The 22376-nt window shown below is 35.6% G+C and overlaps 1 protein-coding gene across 1 annotated transcript in view; it reads left to right on the forward strand.

Annotated features, from left to right (window-relative positions):
- PIGK (phosphatidylinositol glycan anchor biosynthesis class K) overlaps positions 1 to 22376 on the forward strand; it is a 169924-nt gene that overhangs the window by 95351 nt on the left and 52197 nt on the right. Inside the window, exon 10 of the mRNA XM_004699318.2 lies at positions 12126 to 12210. Within this exon, the coding sequence (XP_004699375.1) occupies positions 12126 to 12210 (85 nt within the window). The remainder of the gene's footprint in view (positions 1 to 12125; positions 12211 to 22376) is intronic.

Raw genomic sequence — 22376 nt, forward strand, 5'->3', positions numbered from 1 at the left:
GCCAAGATCCATCTGACTTTAGCAGTGGTATCCTTCATATCGTATCCTCTTCTGAAATCGGTTTGAGTTTCTGGGAGCTTCCCTATTAATGTACGGCTGCAGCTGCTTTTGAATTATCTTAAGCCAGATTTTACTTTCATGCGATATTAGTGGGAGCCCTGGTAATGTAGTCGTTATACTACTAACCAGAAGATTAATACTTTTAAAAATTCAATATAGGAGTGAAAACATTTGTCTTTTAAAAATAATATTAAAATAAATTTCTTTGATTTCTCAGAGTATTAGTTTCCTTGGTTTACTATAACAAGCTATCACAAATTGAGCAGCTTAGAAACATCAGAAACTTATTCTCTCACAATTTTGGAGTCTAGAAGTTTAAACTTATGGTTCTGGCAGTAGTAATTTCTTTGGGAGGGTCCGAGAAAAAAATCTATTTCATGCTGTTCTTGTGGCTGCCATAGTGCTTGGTGTTTCTTGGTTAGTAGCTGCATGACTTCAATCTCTGCCTCCATTGTCATTTGACTCTGCCCTGTGACTCTTCCCTGTCTCTGTATATACAAAATCTTCCTCTGCCTTTCTCTTACATGGACACCTGCCATTGGATCTAGGACCTATTGGAAATCCAGAATGATACATCTTGAAAACCATCATTACACCTTAGTAAAGACCCTTTTAAAAATAAGGTTACATTCACATTTTCCAAAGATTAAGATTCTTAACTTTTTTTAAGGGGGGGTGTGGGAAATTGGGGGAAGGGCACAATTGAACAAACTATACTCTGTTACATATTTTCAATTTCCAGTAATTATTTTGCATTATCCACTTCAGTAATAGCTAGATTTCTTTAATCAATTTATTTATAGAATTTCTTTTAATTATTTTAGGTTACCCTATAATTTCTTTTTAAAAATGTTAGGTTATACATAATTAAAAAATTTTTAGTTTGTATCTGACATAGTACAATGTATGAGATGGCTTTAAAAAGTTCGTGGTGAACTAGGAGGCAAAGGGCATTTGTAGAGGTCTAAATACAGGCATGTATATATGTAAATATATTTATATATGATGACAAGTAAGTAGATCTATGTGCATATATTTATAGGTTTAGTATTAGGGTAGCAGATGGATATTTGGCCTCTACTCAAGTACTCCTCAATGCAAGAGCACTTTGTTCTATTAACCTGGAATTCCATGATGCTCACTTTTCCAACACGATCACTGAAGACAAGGCAGGTCCATAAGCAAAAGTAGTGAAGAAAGTTAATGGTGCCTGGCTATCAAAAGATACAGTGTCTGGGGTCTTAGAGGCCTGAAGATAAACAAGTAGCCATCTAGCTGAGAAGCAACAAAGCCCACATGGAAGAAGCACACCAGTCTGTGTGATCATGAGGTGTCGATAGGATCAGGTATCAGGCATATCAAAGACCCAGAACAAAAAATGATATCATTGTGAATAAGGGGGAGGGCAGAGTGGAGACCCAAAGCCCACCTGTAGGCAACTGGAAATCCCCTTACAGAAGGGACACCGGGAGGAGACGAGCCAGTCAAGGTGCAGTATAGCACCAATGAAACATACAACTTTCCTCTAGTTCTTTAATGCTTCCTCCCCCCACTATCATTATCCCAATTCTACCTCACAAATCCAGCTAGACCAGAGCATATACACGAGTATAGATAAAAGCTGGAAACACAGGGAATCCAGGACAGATAAACCCCTTAGGACCAATAATGAGAGTAGTGATACCAGGAGGGTAAGGGAAAGGTGAGGGGGGAAAAGGTAGAACCGATCACAATGAGCTACATATAACCCCTTCTCTAGGGGATGGGCAACAGAAAAGTGGATGAAGGGAGACATCAATCAGTGTAAGACATGAAAAAATAATAATAATTTATAAATTATCAAGGGTTTGTGAGGAAAGGAGGATGGGGAGGGAAGGGGGAAAATGAGGAGCTGATACCAAGGGCTCAAGTAGAAAGAAAATGATGATGGCAACAAATGTACAAACGTGCTTAACACGATGGATGGATTGTGATAAGAGTTGTACGAGCCCCCAATAAAATGATTATTAAAAAAAAAAGATTGTGGTACAATAGAATTAGATAATGGAAATTTTCCATGATTTTTTTCAAGACTGGTTGTATTTGGCACAATTCTTGTTGTATGTGTTTCCAGTGTTTGAAAATAACCTTAGGCCTTGCATTAAATACATGCATAATCTGATCTCAGTATGCAACAATAGAATTAAAAACTACCTATTTCTGAATTACATATGACCCTGGATAAACAAAGTAACTAATTTTGCAGTATTATTTCAGGAGTTCTTGGATACCACAGAGGAGATGAATTTTTTTAGGCACTGGGCATCTATGAAAGATGAAAAAGAGTCTAAAGAGAGTAAGAACATGTAAAAACTAACTTCAGAGGCTTTATAATTTTGCCAAGACTATATTACTTGCTCATATAGTAGATTTGGAAAATATTATAATTTGAGATGGTAGCATCACTGTATTGGAGCAAAAGTTTTCATAGATTAAATAAGTTCCATTTCTTAAAAACTCAGTTTAGAATAAAAGTCAAGTAAGTAATAAACAACTTACTCAATGTAGTACTTACTCCCTAACACCATTATTTAAATAGATCTTCCTAGTTAAGGATCTTGGAAGGAGACAATGGAAAAAAACATATTCTCTTAAGAAGGACCTTGAATGAAATTACATATATGTACACAAACAGATAGATGAAGAGACAGATGGAATTCCAGAATGGCTATAAGAAGCAGAATTTTACCATTTTGTAAGAGAAAATTTTAGCTTCCCTTCTGATGGTAACCACATGTAAATTAAAATTTGTTGTTTTCTCTATATCCTAATTATATTTATAGGCCTGGGTTATGGTGGATCAGAGCACTGACTATTGCAGATTTGAGGCATGGGTTTTAGAAAATGTAGACCTTCAATGGTAATCTTTGGACAGCATTACATTGGGGAAAATAGCTTGCAAGGAGGGGAAGATATTTTCAGAATGGTGGTGGGAGGAAAGAGGAAGCAGGTGTATATAAGAGCCCTAACTAAGCACACATCAAAGTAAACCACCTATCATCATGTTGCTTCTACATATGGTGACTCCATGCGTGTCAAAGTTTAACTTTGATCCACAAGGTTTTCAGTGGCTTGCTTTTTGGAAGTAGGTTACCAAGCTTTTCTTCTGAGATCCCTCTGGGTAGGCTTAAACTTTCAATCTTATGCTAACCATTTGACCCACCCAAGGACTCTATATAGAAAATATAGTGGTTCTGTTTTTGTTTTTTAACTTTAGTATTTAAAAAAGAAGACAACACATTCCACTCTCTTGTAGAAGACATCATTTATTAAAGAAACTACAGTTCACTGTAACAGCAGAAGAGGATGCTTTTGAATTTACTAATCCAACTGTTCCTTTTCTCCCCCACAAAATGTTTTGTTACTGTTAATTATTAAAAAACCAATACAAAAAAATCAACAGAATAAGAAGTAAGCATCTATACAAAATTACTATAAGAATAAAACAAAATGAAAATTAAATTTAGCAGATTAAACACATACACAAAGAATGAAAGCAAAATTCTAAAGAATGGTAAAGATGAAAGAAAAGCCATAAAGCAGAAGAAAACTGAAATACAGCACTTGCCAGCATGAATAATCTGTAGTAAACACACAAATGCATTATGAAAAGACACTATGAATCAGAGATTCAAAAGCTACTAATGTTGTTACTGTTAGGTGCCATTGAGTAGATTCTGATTCACAGAAACCCTGTGAACAACAGAGTGAAGCACTGCCCAGTCCTGAGCCCTCCCCACAATTGCTCTTATGTTAGAGCCCATTGTTAGCACCACTGTGCCAGTCTATCTTGTCAAGGGCTGGAATGGTTAAGGATTATGCCAACTTGGTAAAGGTAGGGGTAGCGCTCCTGGGTGAAGGTTGGGGTAGAGCTCAACCAATCAATATCAATTCCATTGCAGCATGATGACACCTCCTTAGGGTCATGTTTTTCTATTTTTCAGTGTTTGAAACCCAGGATTGATGAACCTATAGAATATTGATGAACAAGTAAAATAAGGGTTCTTGGGGGTACGTTGGGGAGTAGACTAAAGGGGAGCTGATATCAAGGAGTTCAAGAAGGAAGAAAATATTTTGAAACTGATTGTAGTAGCAATTGTACAATACTGCTTGATGTGATTGAACCATGGAATGGAATGGTATGATATCTGTAATAGCTCCTAATAAAATGGTTTTGAAAAGAAGAGAGAGAGACTGAGTAGAGTCTGCTCCTCTTTATCCCTATACTTTTTGTTGAAGCAGAATCTTGCATCTGATTCCTCCATCTCCTCTTGTTTTGCCTGCCCATCATCTGACTACTCTCTGTAGATTGATTTGGTTGACTTCAGACCTCTGCATTCACCAGCCTGTGCCTCCTGCTGTCTCTGATTCCTATTTATCAGCTTTATAAGTCAGGAGAATTCTGACTGAAATTACATATTTCTACAACTGCGTAAGCCTTTTTTTTTGATATAACTCTCTTTCTAGATACAGCACATACAAACATCACTGGTTTTGCTTTTCTAGAAAACCCACGTAACAGAAGGGCTTTCCTCTGTTTCGCTGCCCCTCTACTTTATCAAGCATGATGTCCTTCTTCAGGGACTGGTGCCTCCTGACTACATGTTCAAAGTCTGTGAGACAAAGTCTCACCATCTTTGCCTCCAAGGAACATTCTGGCTATACTTTTTCCAGCACAGCTTTTTTGGTTCTTTTGGCAGTTCATGTTGCCAAATTCAATATTTTCAATATTCTTTACAATATTCTTCACCAGCACCGTAATTCAAACACATAAATTCTTCTTCTGTCTTCTTTATTTAATATCCAACTTTCACATGCCTATGATGCAATTGAAAATATCACGGCTTGGGTCAAGCACATTTAGTCCGCAAAGTACTATCCTTATGTGGCAGATTTACCTAGGGCAATGCGTCCTTTGATCTCTTGACTGCTGCTTCTATGAACATCGTTTGTGAATCTGAGCAAGACAAAATCCTTGACAGCTTCAACCTTTTCTTCATTTATCATGTTGTTACCTATTGGTCAGTTTTAAGGATTTGGGTCTTTACATTTAGTTGTAATCTATACTTGAAGGCTGCATTTCTTAATCTTCATCAACAAGTGCTTCTAGTTCTCCACACTTTCAGCAAGCAAGGTGGGTGTCATCCACACATCGCAGGTTGTTAATAAAACCTTCCTCCAATCCTGATGCCATTTCCTTTAGATAATCCACCTTCTCTGATTATTTATTATACTATTGTTGTAATGTGTAAGCTCCTTGTTGTAGCCACTGTTTCAATCCATCTTGTTGAGGGTCTTCATCTTTTTCACTGAACTCTACTTTTTCAAGAATGATGTTCTTTTCCCAGGACTGATCTCTCCTGACAACACATGCCAAGTACATAAAACAGGATCTTTCTCTAAGGAGGATTCTTTCTGTACTTCCAAGACAGATTTGCTTGTTCTTGGCAGTTGACAATACCCTCTGTATTCTGCACCAACACTATAATTCTAATGCATGAGTTCTTCTTCGATATTCTTTATTTTTGTCCAACTTTCACATGCATATGAGGGGATTGAAAATATGACTTGGGTCAGGCAAATCTTAGCTCTAAAAACAACATCCTTCCTCTTGAACATTTTACAGAAAGAGATCTTGTGCAACTGATTTTCGCAATGCAATACACTCTTGGCTTTCTTGACTGCTGCCTCTATACATGGGTGTTGATATGGATCCAAGCAAGATGAAATCCTCGACAAAGAAAGTCAATCATTACTTCATGTGTCATGATGTTGTCTACTGGTCTAGTTATGATGATTTTGTTTTCTTTCCATTGAGCTGTAATCCATAGTGAAGGCTGCAGTCATTGATTTTCATCAGCAAGTGGGTTCTTACATGAACAGCACTGCTCATTTTCAGCAAGCAGCGCTGTTCCATCTATATAGTGCAGATTGTTAAAAAGCCTTCCTCCATTCCTGGTGCTACATTCTTCATCATACAGCCCTACTTCTCAGATTAGCTGCTCAGCAAAAAGACTGAATAAATATGGTGGAAGGCTACAAGCCTCGTGCATACTTCCTGATTTTAAACCACCAGGTATTTCCGTGGTCCATGTACAGGTTCAGCATAAGGACAATGAATTGTTTTGGAATTACCATTCATTTCAACATTTGAATGAGAAAAATCTAAGTAGTAAGATTAGTTTATTACAGTGACAATTTCAGCATAAAGTAAATTCTTAATAAATCCTCAATTATGAAAGTACAAATTGCTTAAAGTTTTAAGGAATATATAAGTGCTAACCACTATACAACAAGTGAGAACCGGCAAGAATGTGTATCCATTCTTCTCCCTAACTGTATTAAATCTCTGCTACATAAAATCCTGTAACATGATAATATGATCACAGTTAATATGATAATATCTCTATAATTTGTAAATATTATTATACTGGGTTTTTTAATGAACAGAGCTTTGATAATGTTGGCGACGAAAATGGGTATCTATTCTTGCCCAGTTTTTCAATTGTTCTCTAAAGATCAGCATTGTATAGTTCTTAAAACTTAAAGCCTTTTCTAGTTTCATAATAGCATAAATGTTGCGAATCTCCTAGAAATAAACACTGTGTAACACAGAAACAGTTGTAGCATATAAGCACTTCTGTATTGATTTCAAGATAATTATCTGAAGTTATTCTTAAAGGATTAAGATTTGTGAATGTTTCTGTTATTTGTTATCAAATCAGATCTGAATCATAACTACTTTATGTAAAACAGATTGAAATATTGCCTGGCAATGTGATAACTTAGTGATCATTGAAAATGTCATTTTTCAACACCATGAATTGTGACTATACACATGAGACAAATTACACAAGAATTAAATTAACCACATCTGTGTAAAGAAACAATAAATGAAGAAGCTGATTATTATCCATCAGAATAAAGACAAGAGATTTTTGACATTCATCATTTCAGTAGGTTGCATGTAATCAAGTAATTAAAATATTAAAGGAACTCCACACTGCGCTGATGGCAGTGGTAAAAAACATGGCTCGAGGATACCAGTTGAGATGTTGCAACAAATGTATGTGATGCTAGAGGTGCTCACTTGGCTGTGCCAAACATTTGGATGACAGCCACCTGGAAAACCAACTGGAAGACATCCATATTTGTGTTTATTCTAAAGGAAGGAGATTCACCATAACGTGGCAACTATCTGACAATATCATTCATGTCACACAGTCAAACTTTGGTGAAGATAACTCAGAAACAATTGTAGCTGTCAATTGGGAAGAATTTGCAGAAATTCATGCCAGATTCAGAAGAACATAAGAAACGTGAGATATCATTGTAGATGTCAGATGGATTTGGCTGAAAGCAGAGAATACCAGAATGTTCATCTGTGCTTTATTGGATATACAAAGGCACTCAGCCTTGTGGAACATAACAAATTATTGATTATACTGTAATAACGTTACTCTAGAACAATTCATTGTATTGTACTCATTAGAAACCTGCATGCAGACAAGAGGGTAGAACAACGGGATAGAGTAGAACAAGGGCATACTGCGTGGCCTAAAAGCAGGAAAGGTAGGCATTAGTATCATATCCTTTCACCGTACTTAATATGTATTGCATTTAGTCTATGGTGTATTATGGTGTATTAATTTCATTTCTTTTGTCATGTAATAAATATTTCATTGTATGAGTTTACTACATCCTATTTATCCTTTAGTTGATGATCATTGGAGATTTGCCACTTTTTGATTATTCTGAATCACTGCTATAAATATTGATGTATAAGTTTTTGTGTGAAAATATATTTTCTTTTATCTTGGGTATAAAAATAGTGAAATAACTGGGTCTTTATAGTAAGTCTTATATTTAACATTTGGAGGAATTACCAGTGTTTTCTAAACCTGGCATACAATTTTACTTTTCTTTCTAGTCCAGAATCTTTGCCAATTTTTATTATTGCTCATATTGATTCTAGGCATCCTACTGGCTTTTAAGTGGTATATCATTGTATTTTTGATTTGCACTGCCTGGTGAGTAATACGATTGTTTTTATGATCCATTTGTATATCTATTTTTGAGAAACATCTACTGTTGTAGGAGCTCTTCAAATTTTTCATAAGTTAATTCTTTTTATGCTATTTGCAGGACAAGCGTTTGCCCTGGTGGTGTAGTGGTCACACATTGGGCTGCAATCTGTTTAATGGGTAGTTCGAAATGACTAACAGCTCTAAGGAAGAAAGACTGGGCTTTCTACTACTGTAAGCAGTAGCATCCTCAGAAGCCCAGAGCGGGTCAACCTTGACTCCAGGGTAGTTAGCAAACACTTTTACATGGAGAAGTGCTTTTTCCTGCTCACTCCTATGCAACCTTTAATGTTTATTTATGTCTGTGTCTTTTTCATGGTTGAAATTCTAGAGTTCTCATCATATTCCATAAGTGTTTACTTAGTGATAGATTGATTTTGTGTATCTGATTTATTTTTTTTTAAAATAATTATGAGTTTAGGTTTTTAAGTTTTCATTTTTAACACATTTTAACACATGGGGTGGGGGTGTGTGAGGTTATCTAATAGGATGTGAAAATTATTAACCAATATGATTAATATCATATGTTAGGAAAGTTTGCGGAACATAATTCAAGAATATCTACTGCCATACATTGGCAGATAACTACCAGAAATTCAGGGCAGATTCACAAGAGGTGTGGAACAAGGGATATTATAGTTGATGTCACACAACACTTGGCTGAAAACCGAGAGTATCAAAAGATGTTTACTTGTTTTATTTTTATTTTATTTTTTGATGACATGAAGGAATTCAGCTGTACATTTTATAACAGATTATAGATAAATCATAAAAATAGGAATTCTATAATACTTCATTGTGTTCTTGAGAGACTTGTACATAGATTAAAACACAGTCATTCGAATAGGGCAGAGGGGTAGTGCATGACTGAAAACAGGAAAAGGTGTGTGGCAGGGTTGTATCCTTTTACCATACTTAGTTAATTTATATGCTGAGTAAATAATCTGAGAAGCTGGACTATATGAAAAGAATGTGATATCAGGATTGGAAGAAGACTCATTAACCTGTGATATACAGATGACACAACCTTTCTCTTCAAATACGAAGATGAAACATTTACTGAAGAAAATCAAAGAGTTTTAGTATGGATTGTGTCTGAAACTATGAAAACGAAAGCCTCAAAATTTGGCTGGTAAATATCATTGTGCTAAATGTGAAGAAATGAAATCGTCAGAGATTTTATTCTACGTGGAGGCACAGTCAACAGCCATAGATAGAAGTAGCAGTCAGAAATGAATGCTATGTTACATTGGGCATATCTATTGCAGACAGTTTCTTTAGAATAGTGAAAAACAAAGCTTCCCTTTGATGACTAAGCCCTGGATCCAAACAATGATGTTTCAGTGGCCCTGTAAGCATCAGAAAGCTAGATAATGAAAAAGGAAAGCCAAAGAAAAGTGGACAAATTTTTATTGTGGTGTTCGTGAAGAATTTCTAGTATACCATGGACAGCTAGAAGAATGAATATGCTAGTCTTTGAGGAAATATGGCCAGGATATTCTTTCAAAGTGAAGATGGTTAGTCTTCATTACCTTTACTTTGGGCAGCTTATTTGGAAGACCCAATTGCTGGCGAAAGACAAGCATTGACAATTTTAAGAGCACTTTATTGTTTTGTTAACTGTAGTTAATTTTATTGACAACTATACTTTTATTGTTCTCTTGTGGAGCTGCATATCGACCAAAAGGAAGTCATTTATTCAGAGCCCGGGAATGTTGTGTGGATTAAAATCAGAAGGTACACATCATAGTTTTAGCCTTTCTTCTTACTCATTCAATATGTACTTGAAAAAGCTGGACTATAGAAGAGGAACTGAGGTATCATGATTGGAGGAAGACTTATTAACAACTTGTTGTATACAAGGTCTTGAGCTCTGGTGGTATAGTGGGTACACATTGGGTTGCTAACCACAAGGTCAGCAGTTCAAACCACAAGCCAGCCACATGGGAGAAAGATGAGGCTTTCTACTCCCATAGAGCTATAATCTCGTAACCCCCAAGGGAAGTTCTTCCCTGTCCTCGTACAGGGTCTCTTTTAGTCAGAGTTGACTTGATGGCAGTGAGATACTTAGATCATACAACTTTGCTTGTTGAAAGCGAGGAGGCCTTTTGAAGTATTTACTGATGAAAATCAAAGACTGCATCCTTCAGTGTGGATTATAACTCAAAGAAAGCCCATATCCTTACAAGTAGGCCAGTAGAGAAAGTCATGATAAACTGAGAAGAAATTGTTAAGATTTTATTTTCCTTAGATCCACAATCAGTGCTCACGGAAGCAGCAGGCAAGCAATAAAACGTGTTGCATTCTGTAAATCTGTATAAAAGTGTTGAAGAACAATGTCTCTAAAATGTGCTTGACCCAAGCTGTGGTATTTTCAGTTACCTCATATGCATGTGACAGTTGTACAATGAATAAGGAAGGCTACAGAATAATTGGATTTGAATTATGGTGTTGACAAAGAATATTGAAAACGTGATGGATTGCCATAAGAACAAACTAATCTAAGTAACACAACCACAGTGCTGATTAGAAACCAGAATGACAAGATTCTTCTGTGTGCATTGGACTTGTTGTCAGGAGAGACAAATCTCTGGAAAAAGCCATCCAGCTTGGGAAAGTAGAAGGGCAGCAAAATAGAGGAAGATGCTCCAGGAGATGGATTGACATAATGGTTGCAACAATGGCTAAGTATAACAATTGTGAGGATGGTACAGGACCAGTTTCATTCTGATAAGTGTAAAGTAGTTATGAGTTGGAACAGATTTGATGACACTTAATAACAACAGCAGCAGCATATTTTCCTATTTTATACCTGATTGCATATGTATTATATCAGCTTTGTATCTCATTGCTGGTATAATTACTAAAGAAAATATTTTCTTTGTAAAACAACCTCTCAGGCTTACTCTTGTATTCATTTTATTTATATGCTCTAACAAATATTGACTCTTTATTACATGCTAAGTATTAGCTACACAATGAAAAGTAAGATTTTTTTTCCTTCAAGTATATAAAAATGTATAATCTAAACTCAAACCAAATCTACTGCCATCGAAAGTGCTAGAGAGGTATAAGCAAATTACTTTATGGGAAAGAGAAAGCAAAGAAGAAACCATGTAGTCCAAGCATAGAAAATAGCCTGGGTAAAGTCACAGAATCATGGCGGTCCATGGTCCATGGTAGAGGTGATGGAGTGCCTAGTATTTGGATATGACTACAGCAAAATTAGAGAGGGAATTGAGAAAGGGTGGCTAGAGAAATGTCTAGTACATGATTGGAGGATCTTTAAATGATGTGCCCAAAAGTACCCTGTGCAGTAATAGTGAGCTCTTAAGTGTTTTTAATGTGTTAAAATGAAAGATAGGATCTGAAAATATTATGGTGCTAGCTAATTTATCTTAGATAGCAATTAAGCCAATCAATACATTTATAGTCATGTCACTTAAAACATTCCTCCCTGGGGGATGGACAGCAGAGAAGAGGGCAGGGGGAGACGTCGGACAGTGTAACATATGACAAAATAATAATAATGTATGAATTATGAAGGGTTCATGAGGCAGGGGGGAGGGAGGGAGGAAATGAGCAGCTGATGTTAAGGGCTCAAGTAGAGGGCAAATGTTTTAAGAATGATGACGGCAACAAATGTACATATGTGCTTTACACAATGGGTGTATGTATGGATTGTGATAAGAATTGTACGAGCCCTCAATAAAGTGATTTTAAAAAAAACCCTCAAGGGTCAAAAGAAAACATTCTCGTTAGGTAGTTTTCCTGAAATTATTGATAAATACTGATTGTTCCCCAAACTTACATGTATGTATTTTAATATACTTAATATTTTATAATTGCACATATCTGGCCTACTTACAAGTGGCATTTTAAGGTATTTTAAATACCTTACTCTTCTGTTCTTCTTCATATTTTTCTTTTTTTTTCTTCCAGATATAAGGAAGACCAGGTGGATGAGGAACTAACAGAACCTCTAAAATATGCGGAACAACTTCCTGTAGCTCAGATCATACATCAGGTTTGTTTCCCACTTTATTCTTTTGAAAGAAACAAGATTTTTAATCTCTGAAAAGTAATTGCCTTTGTTAGGTTTTTCAGAGTCAATGTACTATAGCTTAAAGGCATTCTGAGCCCTCTACCCTTATTTAGATTACACTTATTACAGTTGGAAGTCTTTTTCAAAGCACAAGGTTAAAAGGCTACTTGCTGTGTAACACCAAAATTTTTGATTATTACAAATGCAAGGTAAATTTGGTATTATGTTTTGTGTAGTACTTAACAACAAAACTTAATTTGGAAAACTTTCAATTTGAGCAATTGTATGTAATACATATTAGTGATTAAGACCAAAAAAACCTGAAAAATTATTGTTTAATAGGATTTTTTTTTTTAGTAGCTTCTAAGAAAAATAATCTTGCCCTATGTCTTCACCTCACCCCATTATCAAGTCTTGGAAAGTATAATTCTAAATGTCATGTTAGCAGTTTTTCCATTTCTAATTTTATTCTCTCTATGATCCCCTCTACATGATTGTAATCTCAGAGAAGATAGTGTGGTAAACATTTAGGCTTATATTTTGTGCTGTAATTTTGACAGCATATAGCCTCTTTCCTAGTAGACCAGATTCTAATAATTTTAAATGATTTGGTGACTAGAGTTATGGCCTTTAGACTTAACAGGATTTTTAGAACCTTACAGATGATAGGAAACAATAAAAGCCATTAAATGTCAGGATTTAATTATTATTTTATTTCCACATATTTTTGTCAGTCAAATAATTTTTATTTTTTGGCTGTAATGGGCTTATTACAAAAAATGCCAGTTTGAGCTTATTAAAGAAAAGAGAGGTTTTTACTGGAAATTATTGGCTATAAGTCCTTTTATTGACATTAAAATTTAGTATTAAAATTCTCTAATAATTTCTTTTAAGTGGTCTGAAATGTACTTGTTTAGGAAGCTCATCTGTACTTGGTAATCAGGTCCAGTTTGTATGTCAGGAATTCCCTAGTGTGGTCAGAGCTTAAATAACCTAACAGCCTGCAAATGTCACATTTAAAATTCTGTCGTCATGCCTAACTCTCAGTACAAATGAATTAAACAGCAGAGTGGGCAGCAAGTCAATATGTTCTTCACAGTAAGAGCGAGCAATGAAACAGTCTGTGGTTTGTTGAGAATAGGTAAATAGAATCTGCCCAGCACAGTTCACCTCAAGTGAAATCTGAAACAGGAAACAGAATTAACCTTTAAGATGGTTGACCAGATGAAATGTCAGTAATATTTTTATAACACGAACAAGCTGATAAACTAGTTGGTTTATGTGGCACTCATGTTTTGCTATTATACACTGTGTACATTCAAAGATGAAAAAATTTGACCCAGGGAAAAGTTCTGAATTGTAATTTTGGCGGGTAGTACAAGAGAGTGTTTAACTTTAAAAATGAATGATAAACATCATAATTAAAATTCTGTGGCATCTTATAAAATTTTCATCTTGAAAATCAAACTGTAATAGGGAGGTTTTTGCTCATTCTTTCTTTCTTTAATATTATTATTTTTAATCATTTTATTGGGAGCTTGTACAACTCTTATCACAATCCATGCATACACCCATTGTGTCAAGCACATTTGTACATTTGTTGCTATCATTGTTCTCAAAACATTTGCTTTCTACTTGAACCCTTGGTATCAGCTCCTCATTTTCTCCCTCCCTCCCTCCTCCATCCTAAAAATTAACACTATTCTCAGTTAAGGAGCAGTCAGGAAAGTCTATTGTTAGTACTGGTTCTTCTTTTATCCACTTTGTCATTTCTCTTTACTGACAACCCTGTTGCCATTGGGACTGTTACCATTATTAGTCTCTGCCTGTGGTCATTAGGAAACATGACTTATGTCATCAGAATTGCATTTATACCCAGATTGTTTCAAAGCAGTTTTTCCTAAGAGAGTGATGCATGTGATAATTAAGCTCAAACAGTCTCACAAAAGCTTTTCCATCAATAATGTATCTATATTGTGAATGTAGTTTATAACTAGCCCTCCAGCTATAACTCTTTATGGAAAATATTTATCTTTCCTCTAAACTGAATTAATTGTGCTTTACTTTTGCATATTTTGGTTTACCATTTGTATCGTGAACTAAGTCATTTATTTATACTTTATATACTGTTTGTTTATCATTATGGACATCCTTGATTTCTAATGACCTCTTCATCTTGCCTGTGCAGTATATGCATGGATGGATATACATTTTTATATGTCTCCTAAGAACCATGAATACCTCTCTCTTCTCCTCTTCCACCCAGGCATCAGAAACTGGAGACTCACTGCTTGTGCAGTTTAGATAGGGTACGTAGAAAGAAGATGTGGAGAGTTTGAGCAGAGAAGCATGGATGGGGACTGTAATGGAGAGAAGAATGAGTCTTGGTCACTTAAATAATTCCCTTCTTGTGCAAGTTACTTAAGCTTCTTTTTTGTGATCAGGAATTAGATAGGATTCCCAGTATTGTCACTTTATCTTGCCAAATTATCAGTTTCCTAGAGGTCCTAGGAAATGTGATTTTACGTTTAGAAAACTGACGTCACTCAAGTTATGAACAATAAAATTTAATAAAGGAATCTGGCAAGATAGACAGATATTAGGTAAATAAATTTTTTAAATGGCTTATCTGTATTTGCCGGCAATCCCATTTCAACTCATGATGGCCTTATGTGCTGTAGATTCAAGCTACTCTCTAGGGTGGTACTGGCTGCACTCTTCATAGAAGCAGTTCCCGAGACCTTTCTTCTGTTGGTCTGCTGGGTGAGTTCAGATTGCAAACTGTTGTGCCATCCAGCGACCTTATATTTTCAATAGACCCATAAATATGGAAATGAGGAAACATTTTTCACAACAATGAAAAGAACTATAATAACGTAGAAGTAAATTTAATAGGATTTATATAATAGGATGATGGAAGCAGAATTTTCAGAAGCAGGCAGCTGTACCAAATACTTACTTTATACTTAATAACATAACAGTATATAGGTTTTCCTGAATTAGCAATTCTGGTTATAATAGGGAAAAACTTAATGTTAGAAAAAAAATGTTTTGGGGAGAGCCAGGAGGGAGGGGAAAAAATGAGGAGCTGTTGCCAAGGACTTAAGTAGAAAGCAAATGTTTTGAGAGTGATGAGGGCAACAAATGTACAAATGTGCTTGACATACAATGGATGAATGTATGGATTGTGATAACAGTTGTATGAGCCCCCAATAAAATGATTAAAAAAAGAAAGAATATGTTTCATGTAGGAGAAAAAAGGTCCAAGCATAGCTGTGTTAGGGTAAACTAGAGAAGCAAATTCATATACATTCAAATGTGTATAAGAAAGAGCTTTATATATAAGAGCAATTGACCATTGAGAAAACATCCCAGCCCAGTCCAGATAAAATCCATAAGTCTGATTTTAGCCCTTATGTATGATACCAGTCTATACATTCTTCTTCAGTCTCATGAAACACAGGCAATGACACCAAATACAGGAAGATCACAGGCCAGTGGGTGCTAAGTCTTGTGGATCCAGTGGTGGTAGAGGCATCTCAACGATAGCAAGGGTCTCCATGTGGCTCTTTCAGCTCCAGGACTCTAGCGTATCTCCATGTGTCTTGTCAGCAAGCATGTCTCACAGGGAGTATGCTTTACCAGAATCAGCACATAATCTGAAGCCAGTATGATCAGATAAATATTATAAAAATTAATTGTAATTCACATTAAGAAAGATACTCTGTAAACCTGACTGTGTGTTTGTGGTATGTGTGCATATGCAAAACTGAAACATTTGACCTTTTTATTTATGATGTTCTCGTATCTTTTTTATACTGATTAAAGCCTTTTAAATTGATTTACAGACAATAAAATAGTCCTAGACTGTGATTTGAGACACTTGAATAGAAGAGCCAGAAAAATATTTCCCTATATCTGATAATTTAACATAGAATGAAATGGTAATTTATTTCATTGGGAAGAGGATAGTTTATTTAATAAATGGTGTTTGTATAAAAGGCTATTATCCTAAGAAAACTAAGTTTGATGCCTATTTCATCCCATATATGAAAATGAATTGTATATACATTAAAGGTTTAAGTACGAAAGATATATATTTTAGAACAAAATATAGGCAACTAATGATCTGGGCGTAGGGATGAACTTCTTCTTAAACAAAAACAGAAAGGATAGGTTCAGCTTCATAAAAATTGAACAGTTTATTAGGTTAAATATACTACAAACAGAGTTACAGGATAAAGGTTAGATTCATTTTCAGAAGAAAGTCAAACTCTCCATCTCTTCTGCATGTTTCACATGTGCTGCCATTGAGAATCCCTAGCTTCTGATGCGTGGGTAGAAGAAGAAAGGAAGAGGCAGGTATTCATGGCTGTTAGAATACAGATATCTACCTATGCACACATGGCATAAGGGAAGATGCTGAAGAAATTATTAAAGAAAAAACAGTAAGAAATGTTCATACTAAAAGAGGCATATAAAACAAATTCTTTTTAAAAAATTATTTAACAATTGTAATTCAAATTTTGAAAACTGCAAAACATTATTTCTAGAAACATCTCAGGAATGTTTAACTGGGCTTAACATCTTCATAAAAAAAACTTGAAAACATCAAGTTTAAATTAGAATATTATTCTGTAAAATATAAGAAGTAGCACTACCCTTTAAACCACATTTACCTAGTAAATAGTTGCATCCATGGATGAACTACTAGTGTACATTTTGTTGGCATTTACAACAAATATCTTATACTATAGCACATAGCTTATCAATATTACACCAAAAGTTGTAGAAACTAAACATGTATATATAGAATCACCATTTCTCCTCGCACGTTTTAAATTTGAAAAGCAAGTTCAAATGACAAATAAGAATGAATTCGGCTTCCAAACTTCGCATCAGAATGCCACAGAACTAAACAAATTAACAGAAAACATTGCATAGGACAAAAAACTTCCCAGAATGTAAACCAATCTCCTGATTGTTTCTTATCCCCTGAAGAGTAAGTTGAGAGGTACTAGTGATAACACACGTTGCACATATCTTTTGCAGAATAAAAACTCTAACTATACACATAGTTTATCAATACCTCTGTGTCAGTGCAAAGTGCCATTTTAAATAAAAAAATAAACAATTTATTTTTATGTATGCCTACAGATACAGAGTAAAATGTAAATATGGTATTGTATCATGAGAAATTAACATATACGTTAAAATATATACCTCTTAAGAAACTGAACACAGGTATTTTTACATGGAGATATGCATAAGGAATGACTAGTTAAGTGCAGATCCTTATTCAAAATAATGATGTTTTAAACTAACAGACAGCATTCTACTTAAAAAAACATAATCAGATGCCATTAGACTAGCAGTATAAATAGTTCCTGCATACAATGACTGTCCTACCTAGTCTATAATTCATCAAAAAACTGATAACATTCACAAAGGTGTATAAGCTCTTTTTCTCTAAATATAAACAATTATAACATACTGAGAAATACCAGAAAGGGACATACTTTATATGGCTGTTCCTTTTCTGGAAACTGGTAAAACATGACATGTAGAATATTTGAGAGATGGTCTGTAGTTGCACCTTAAAATTGTCTTCTAATGAAAAATACGCATGAATTTGATCTTAGAACAATTAGACTCTGAAATTTTCCCTTTGGGAATTTAGCTGCTTTGGTTCTAGATATAAATTAATCCAAAACAAAGGTTTTCCTCTATTTCCTTAAGTAAAGTACATTTGTAAACTTCAGCTTTAAAAATAAAGATACATAAAACTAACTGCTAATTTGAATTTGCTAATCCAAAATTAAATACATTTAAAGGAAGATTGGACTGTAATATATACCTGCAAATCTGAATGTAGCGTCATTTTAAAAGGAACGGTCAACAAAACAAAAATTGCCGCAAGTGAGAAATATTTTTAAATTAAAAATTTACCACTATTCCTGAGAAAGTATGTCTAATCTAAAGTTACATAAACTCATTGTTTTTCAATGATGTTTTTCAATGTGTGGCATAACTTTTATGCTGGCCCCTGTTTAAGGTCCAAATATTTCATCACCATATCACTCTTCTTTAGGAGCAGTGCCTTCCCATTAGTTTCATGTTGTCTGAAGAGTTTTGCCAGGTGGGCTGATGTCTGAGGATCTGTTTGTCTCAGAAATGGTTGTCCTTCTTCCAGAGACCAACTGGAAGGGTCCTTATAGTGTTTCGTTTCATTGGGTCAGGTCCAACTGCATAATGCATACCTTCAAGTTTCCCCTGTATTTGCATTCTATTTATTTCATTGTGACCACTTGTGGTAAAAAAAATTGTTCTCAACTATTGCTGAATTTGAAGCACTTGGCACAGACAGAGGTAAATTTACAGGACTTAGGACAGGATTCACAGAGTATGTTGCATCTAATGCAACATCTAAGTTATGATTTTTTCAGGAAGTATTTCTTCTTCAGGTTTCCCATTTTCTTCATGGCCGATCTTCTTTAGCGAAAGAAGATTTATTTCAGGGAACTTAGGAGATACAGGAATATTAAAAAATAGAAGTTGCTGAGGAGATCGTCTGATCCTTTTCTTTCCTGATAAGTGTTTTTTTTTCTGAATTATCATTATCATACTCCACAACGCTGTGAGGATTATTCCCGTAAGGGCTAAAAGGCTAGCTGGCTACTCAAAAGGTTTTAACACTGCAGGCTCTGGCAGAAGGTCTTAAGAAAGCAAAGATCAAATGGCACTATTTACTGACAGGAGTGGGATACAATGATTTTCAAAAGAGGTAGTTATAATTTCTCCTTGTGATGATTTGGCTTAAAGAACCTAAACACAGTTTTCGTTTGAATGGTGCAATCTACACAGGCCTGCACTGCGCTGGAGCACATTCACCAGGCCAGGCCCAAAGTAATCTAGCAGTAGCTGGATTTTTGTCTGATCCAGGTGAAGGCCAGGGTGTCCGTGTTTATTGACTTAGACTGTAGCCATCACTATTTTAGATATCCCAGGAATGATGGCCTTATCGTATGGAAGGTTGCTATGGTCACTGGCCACAAAATTCACACAAGTTACGATATTGAACATACCTCTTTTCCTTTTGCATTTTTTTAATGTGTTAGTTTATGAGAAGTGTGTTTCTTGGGAACTGATGTCTGTCCAGGTGATTTAGTCCAAGCTGATTTCTCGGCCTGCTGTGCTGTGATCCTGTTTCAGCTTTCTGCGGAGGCTGCATCAGTGTTAGTGCGCTTTACAAATGTTCCAGAGAAACAAGTTGTTGCTGCATTTATCATTAAGACGATCAGGATTCCCTTGATAGCCTTGCTCCTTACCAGGAATAAAACTCCCTTTCTGGAAGATGCAAGACTACAACAAAGCCTAAATTTCTTAGTTCACAATTCACATGGTAAAACAAAATATGCCAAAGTAAAGCACAGTGCAGTATTAGAATGGTACATATTTTCCAAAACAATAATTACAGCTGGAAGTTAGTTATTAACTGCCATAATACTGTAATACATATCAGTTTAAAAGTTCATATGGAATTGGCTGAAAAGGACAAATTTGCAAAGAACATAATAGTAAATTATTTAAGAAATCCCCATACCCAATTCAGTAATAATAATAATAATAATAAAGGACAAAGATTATAAAGCAATTTGTGATATATAAAAATCCATAAATGGCTTGTGAGTCAAAGGAAAAAAAACCCTCAAACTGAGAAAGTACAAATGATAAATTTAATGAAATTATTTTATATTCCTAGAACCTGCAAAAATTAAAATACTATGGAAGACAATATGGCAGTTTGTCAAGCTATTAAATCAGAGTTACCATAACTCGCTGGCATTGAGTCAATTCCAATGCATAGTGACCCTATAGAATAGGGTAGAACTGTCCCTTTGGGTTTCCAAATAAATCATGGGAACAGAAAGCCTCATCCTTGGTGGTTTCGAACTGTTGATCTTGTTTTTAACATCCTAGTGTGTAACCCACTACACCACGAGGGCATTCATGGTATAGTGAGTTAGGCAGAGTTAGCAAGTCCACTCTTTGATATATAAGAAAACAACAAACAAGCCTGTTGTTATTGAATTAGTTCTGAATCATGACTATTCAATGAGTGTTATAGAAGAATTCCATATTATTTTGGGGGCAGTAATCTTTACAGAAGCACATGGCTAGGCCCTGCTTTTGCAGAGTAGCCAGTGGCTTTGAACTGCCAGCATTTAGGTTAGTAGACAATCAGAAGCACTCACACTGTCCAGGCTCCTATCCTAGGTAAATGAAAGCATATGTCTACACAACAAATTGTGCTCAAATATTCATAGGAGCATTGTTTATAACAGCAAAAAGTAGAAAAAACACATTTATCAACTAGTGAATGAATAAACAAAGTTTGCTCTATATAAGGAAATATATTATTCAACAATAAATGAAATGATGTGCTGATTCATGTTATAATATGATTGAACCCTAAAAACATGCTGAGTGAAAAGACAATCTTCACAAAAGCCATGTTATATAATTGTATTTATATAAAATTTTACACACATATCATTCAACCTACTAGTTCATTATGAAACCCTAGTAGTGTAATGGTTTACAAGTTGGACTTCTAACCACAAGGCCAGCAGTTTAAAGTCACCAGCCACTCCACAGGAGAAAGATGAGGTTTCTGTTCCCTTAAAGATTTATAGTGTAAGAAACCAACGGGGGCAGTTTTGTTTTGTCTGATATGGTCCAAGTATCGACTTGATAGCAGAGACTTTGAGTTGTTTGTTTGTTTACTTCTTGTGTGTTTTTTAGTTGCTACTGAATTGATCTGAAACATGGAAAGTCAATGTATACCAGGGTAGAACTATGCTCCATAGAATTTTTGACGACTGATTTTTTTTTGATAGTAGAATTGCCAGGCCTATCTTCTGATGCACTATTGAGTGGATTAGAATCTTCAATCTTTTGGTTAATTGCCAACTCTGTTAACCATTTTCACCACCCATACATTTCAATATTATACAAATATGTTGTTATTAGGTGCCATCAAGTCAGTTCTGCCCCGTAGCAACCCTATGCACAACAAAACAAAATACTGCCTTGTCTTGCCTGCACTGTCCTCACAATTGTGCCTATTCTTGTGCCCATTGCTGTAGTCACTTTGTTAGTCCATCTTGTTGAGACTCTTCCTCTTTTTCTCTGCCACTTTATGTTCCAAACATGACATCCTTCTCCAGGGACTGGTCTCTCCTGACAACAAGTTCAAAGTATGTAAAACAAAGTTTCAATGTCTTTGCCTCTAAGGGGCAAGCCCATCTGATCTTAGAAGAGGGAGTGAACCAAATCACACCCTTTGTTTCCTTGGGGCATCCTTAAGACTTCTTTAATCGAGGGTGTGACTTAAAACACCATCCTTCCTTTTCTTCAGGGGGATGGTCTGCTAAAAGACAAACCACACCCCCATCAAAGGTATTCCTTGGTATATCAGAGCTACCTGGGACACAGAGAAATCACCGGGCCCATTGGAGGAACTCATCCAGATCTCTGTCTGAAGTAGCACGTAGTCTCAGAGGAGTAGCACCGAGACTATGGGGCACTTTCTCCTTATCTGGCCTGAGACTATGGCACTGTGAGACAGAATGACAGGTAGGTTGGCTTCCTGGCCCACTGAAGCAGAAGCCTAAGGCCCATATGGCAGAGAAGCTGAGGACTAAGGAGAGATTTGGCTACTGGGTAAGGAGAGATGTTGTTGTGGACCAGTGACTGAATGTTTACTATTTACTGATCCTGGATCCTGGCTTGTGGTAACCTATTAATTTCTGTAATAAATCTTCCTCTATCATGAGGATTGTCTGTGAGTTCTGTGTCCCTGTTGCAATAAGATTAAAACCCAGCATAGGTGTGGGAGAAACATTTAGTATCAGAATAGTTACAGAAGGATAGACCAGGGAAATGTAGTTGACCCCTCCCTTCTAGAAAAAAGGAAGCCAGATGAGGTCCAATAGAGTCTCCAGGTTGTTTGGTACACAAGTAGATGTTTATTCTCTATTTTTCTCATAATTTGATTTGTTTTCTGATCAGGTTGCCACCTCTGTTTTCACCTTCAGTTTTGCCTGCTGGCAGAAAACTTCATCTAGGGACATAGATAAAGTCAC

Source organism: Echinops telfairi, unplaced genomic scaffold (genome assembly GCF_000313985.2).
Source record: "Echinops telfairi isolate 266 unplaced genomic scaffold, ASM31398v2 ScPeMD7_443;HRSCAF=831, whole genome shotgun sequence".
Classification (NCBI taxonomy): domain Eukaryota; kingdom Metazoa; phylum Chordata; class Mammalia; order Afrosoricida; family Tenrecidae; genus Echinops; species Echinops telfairi.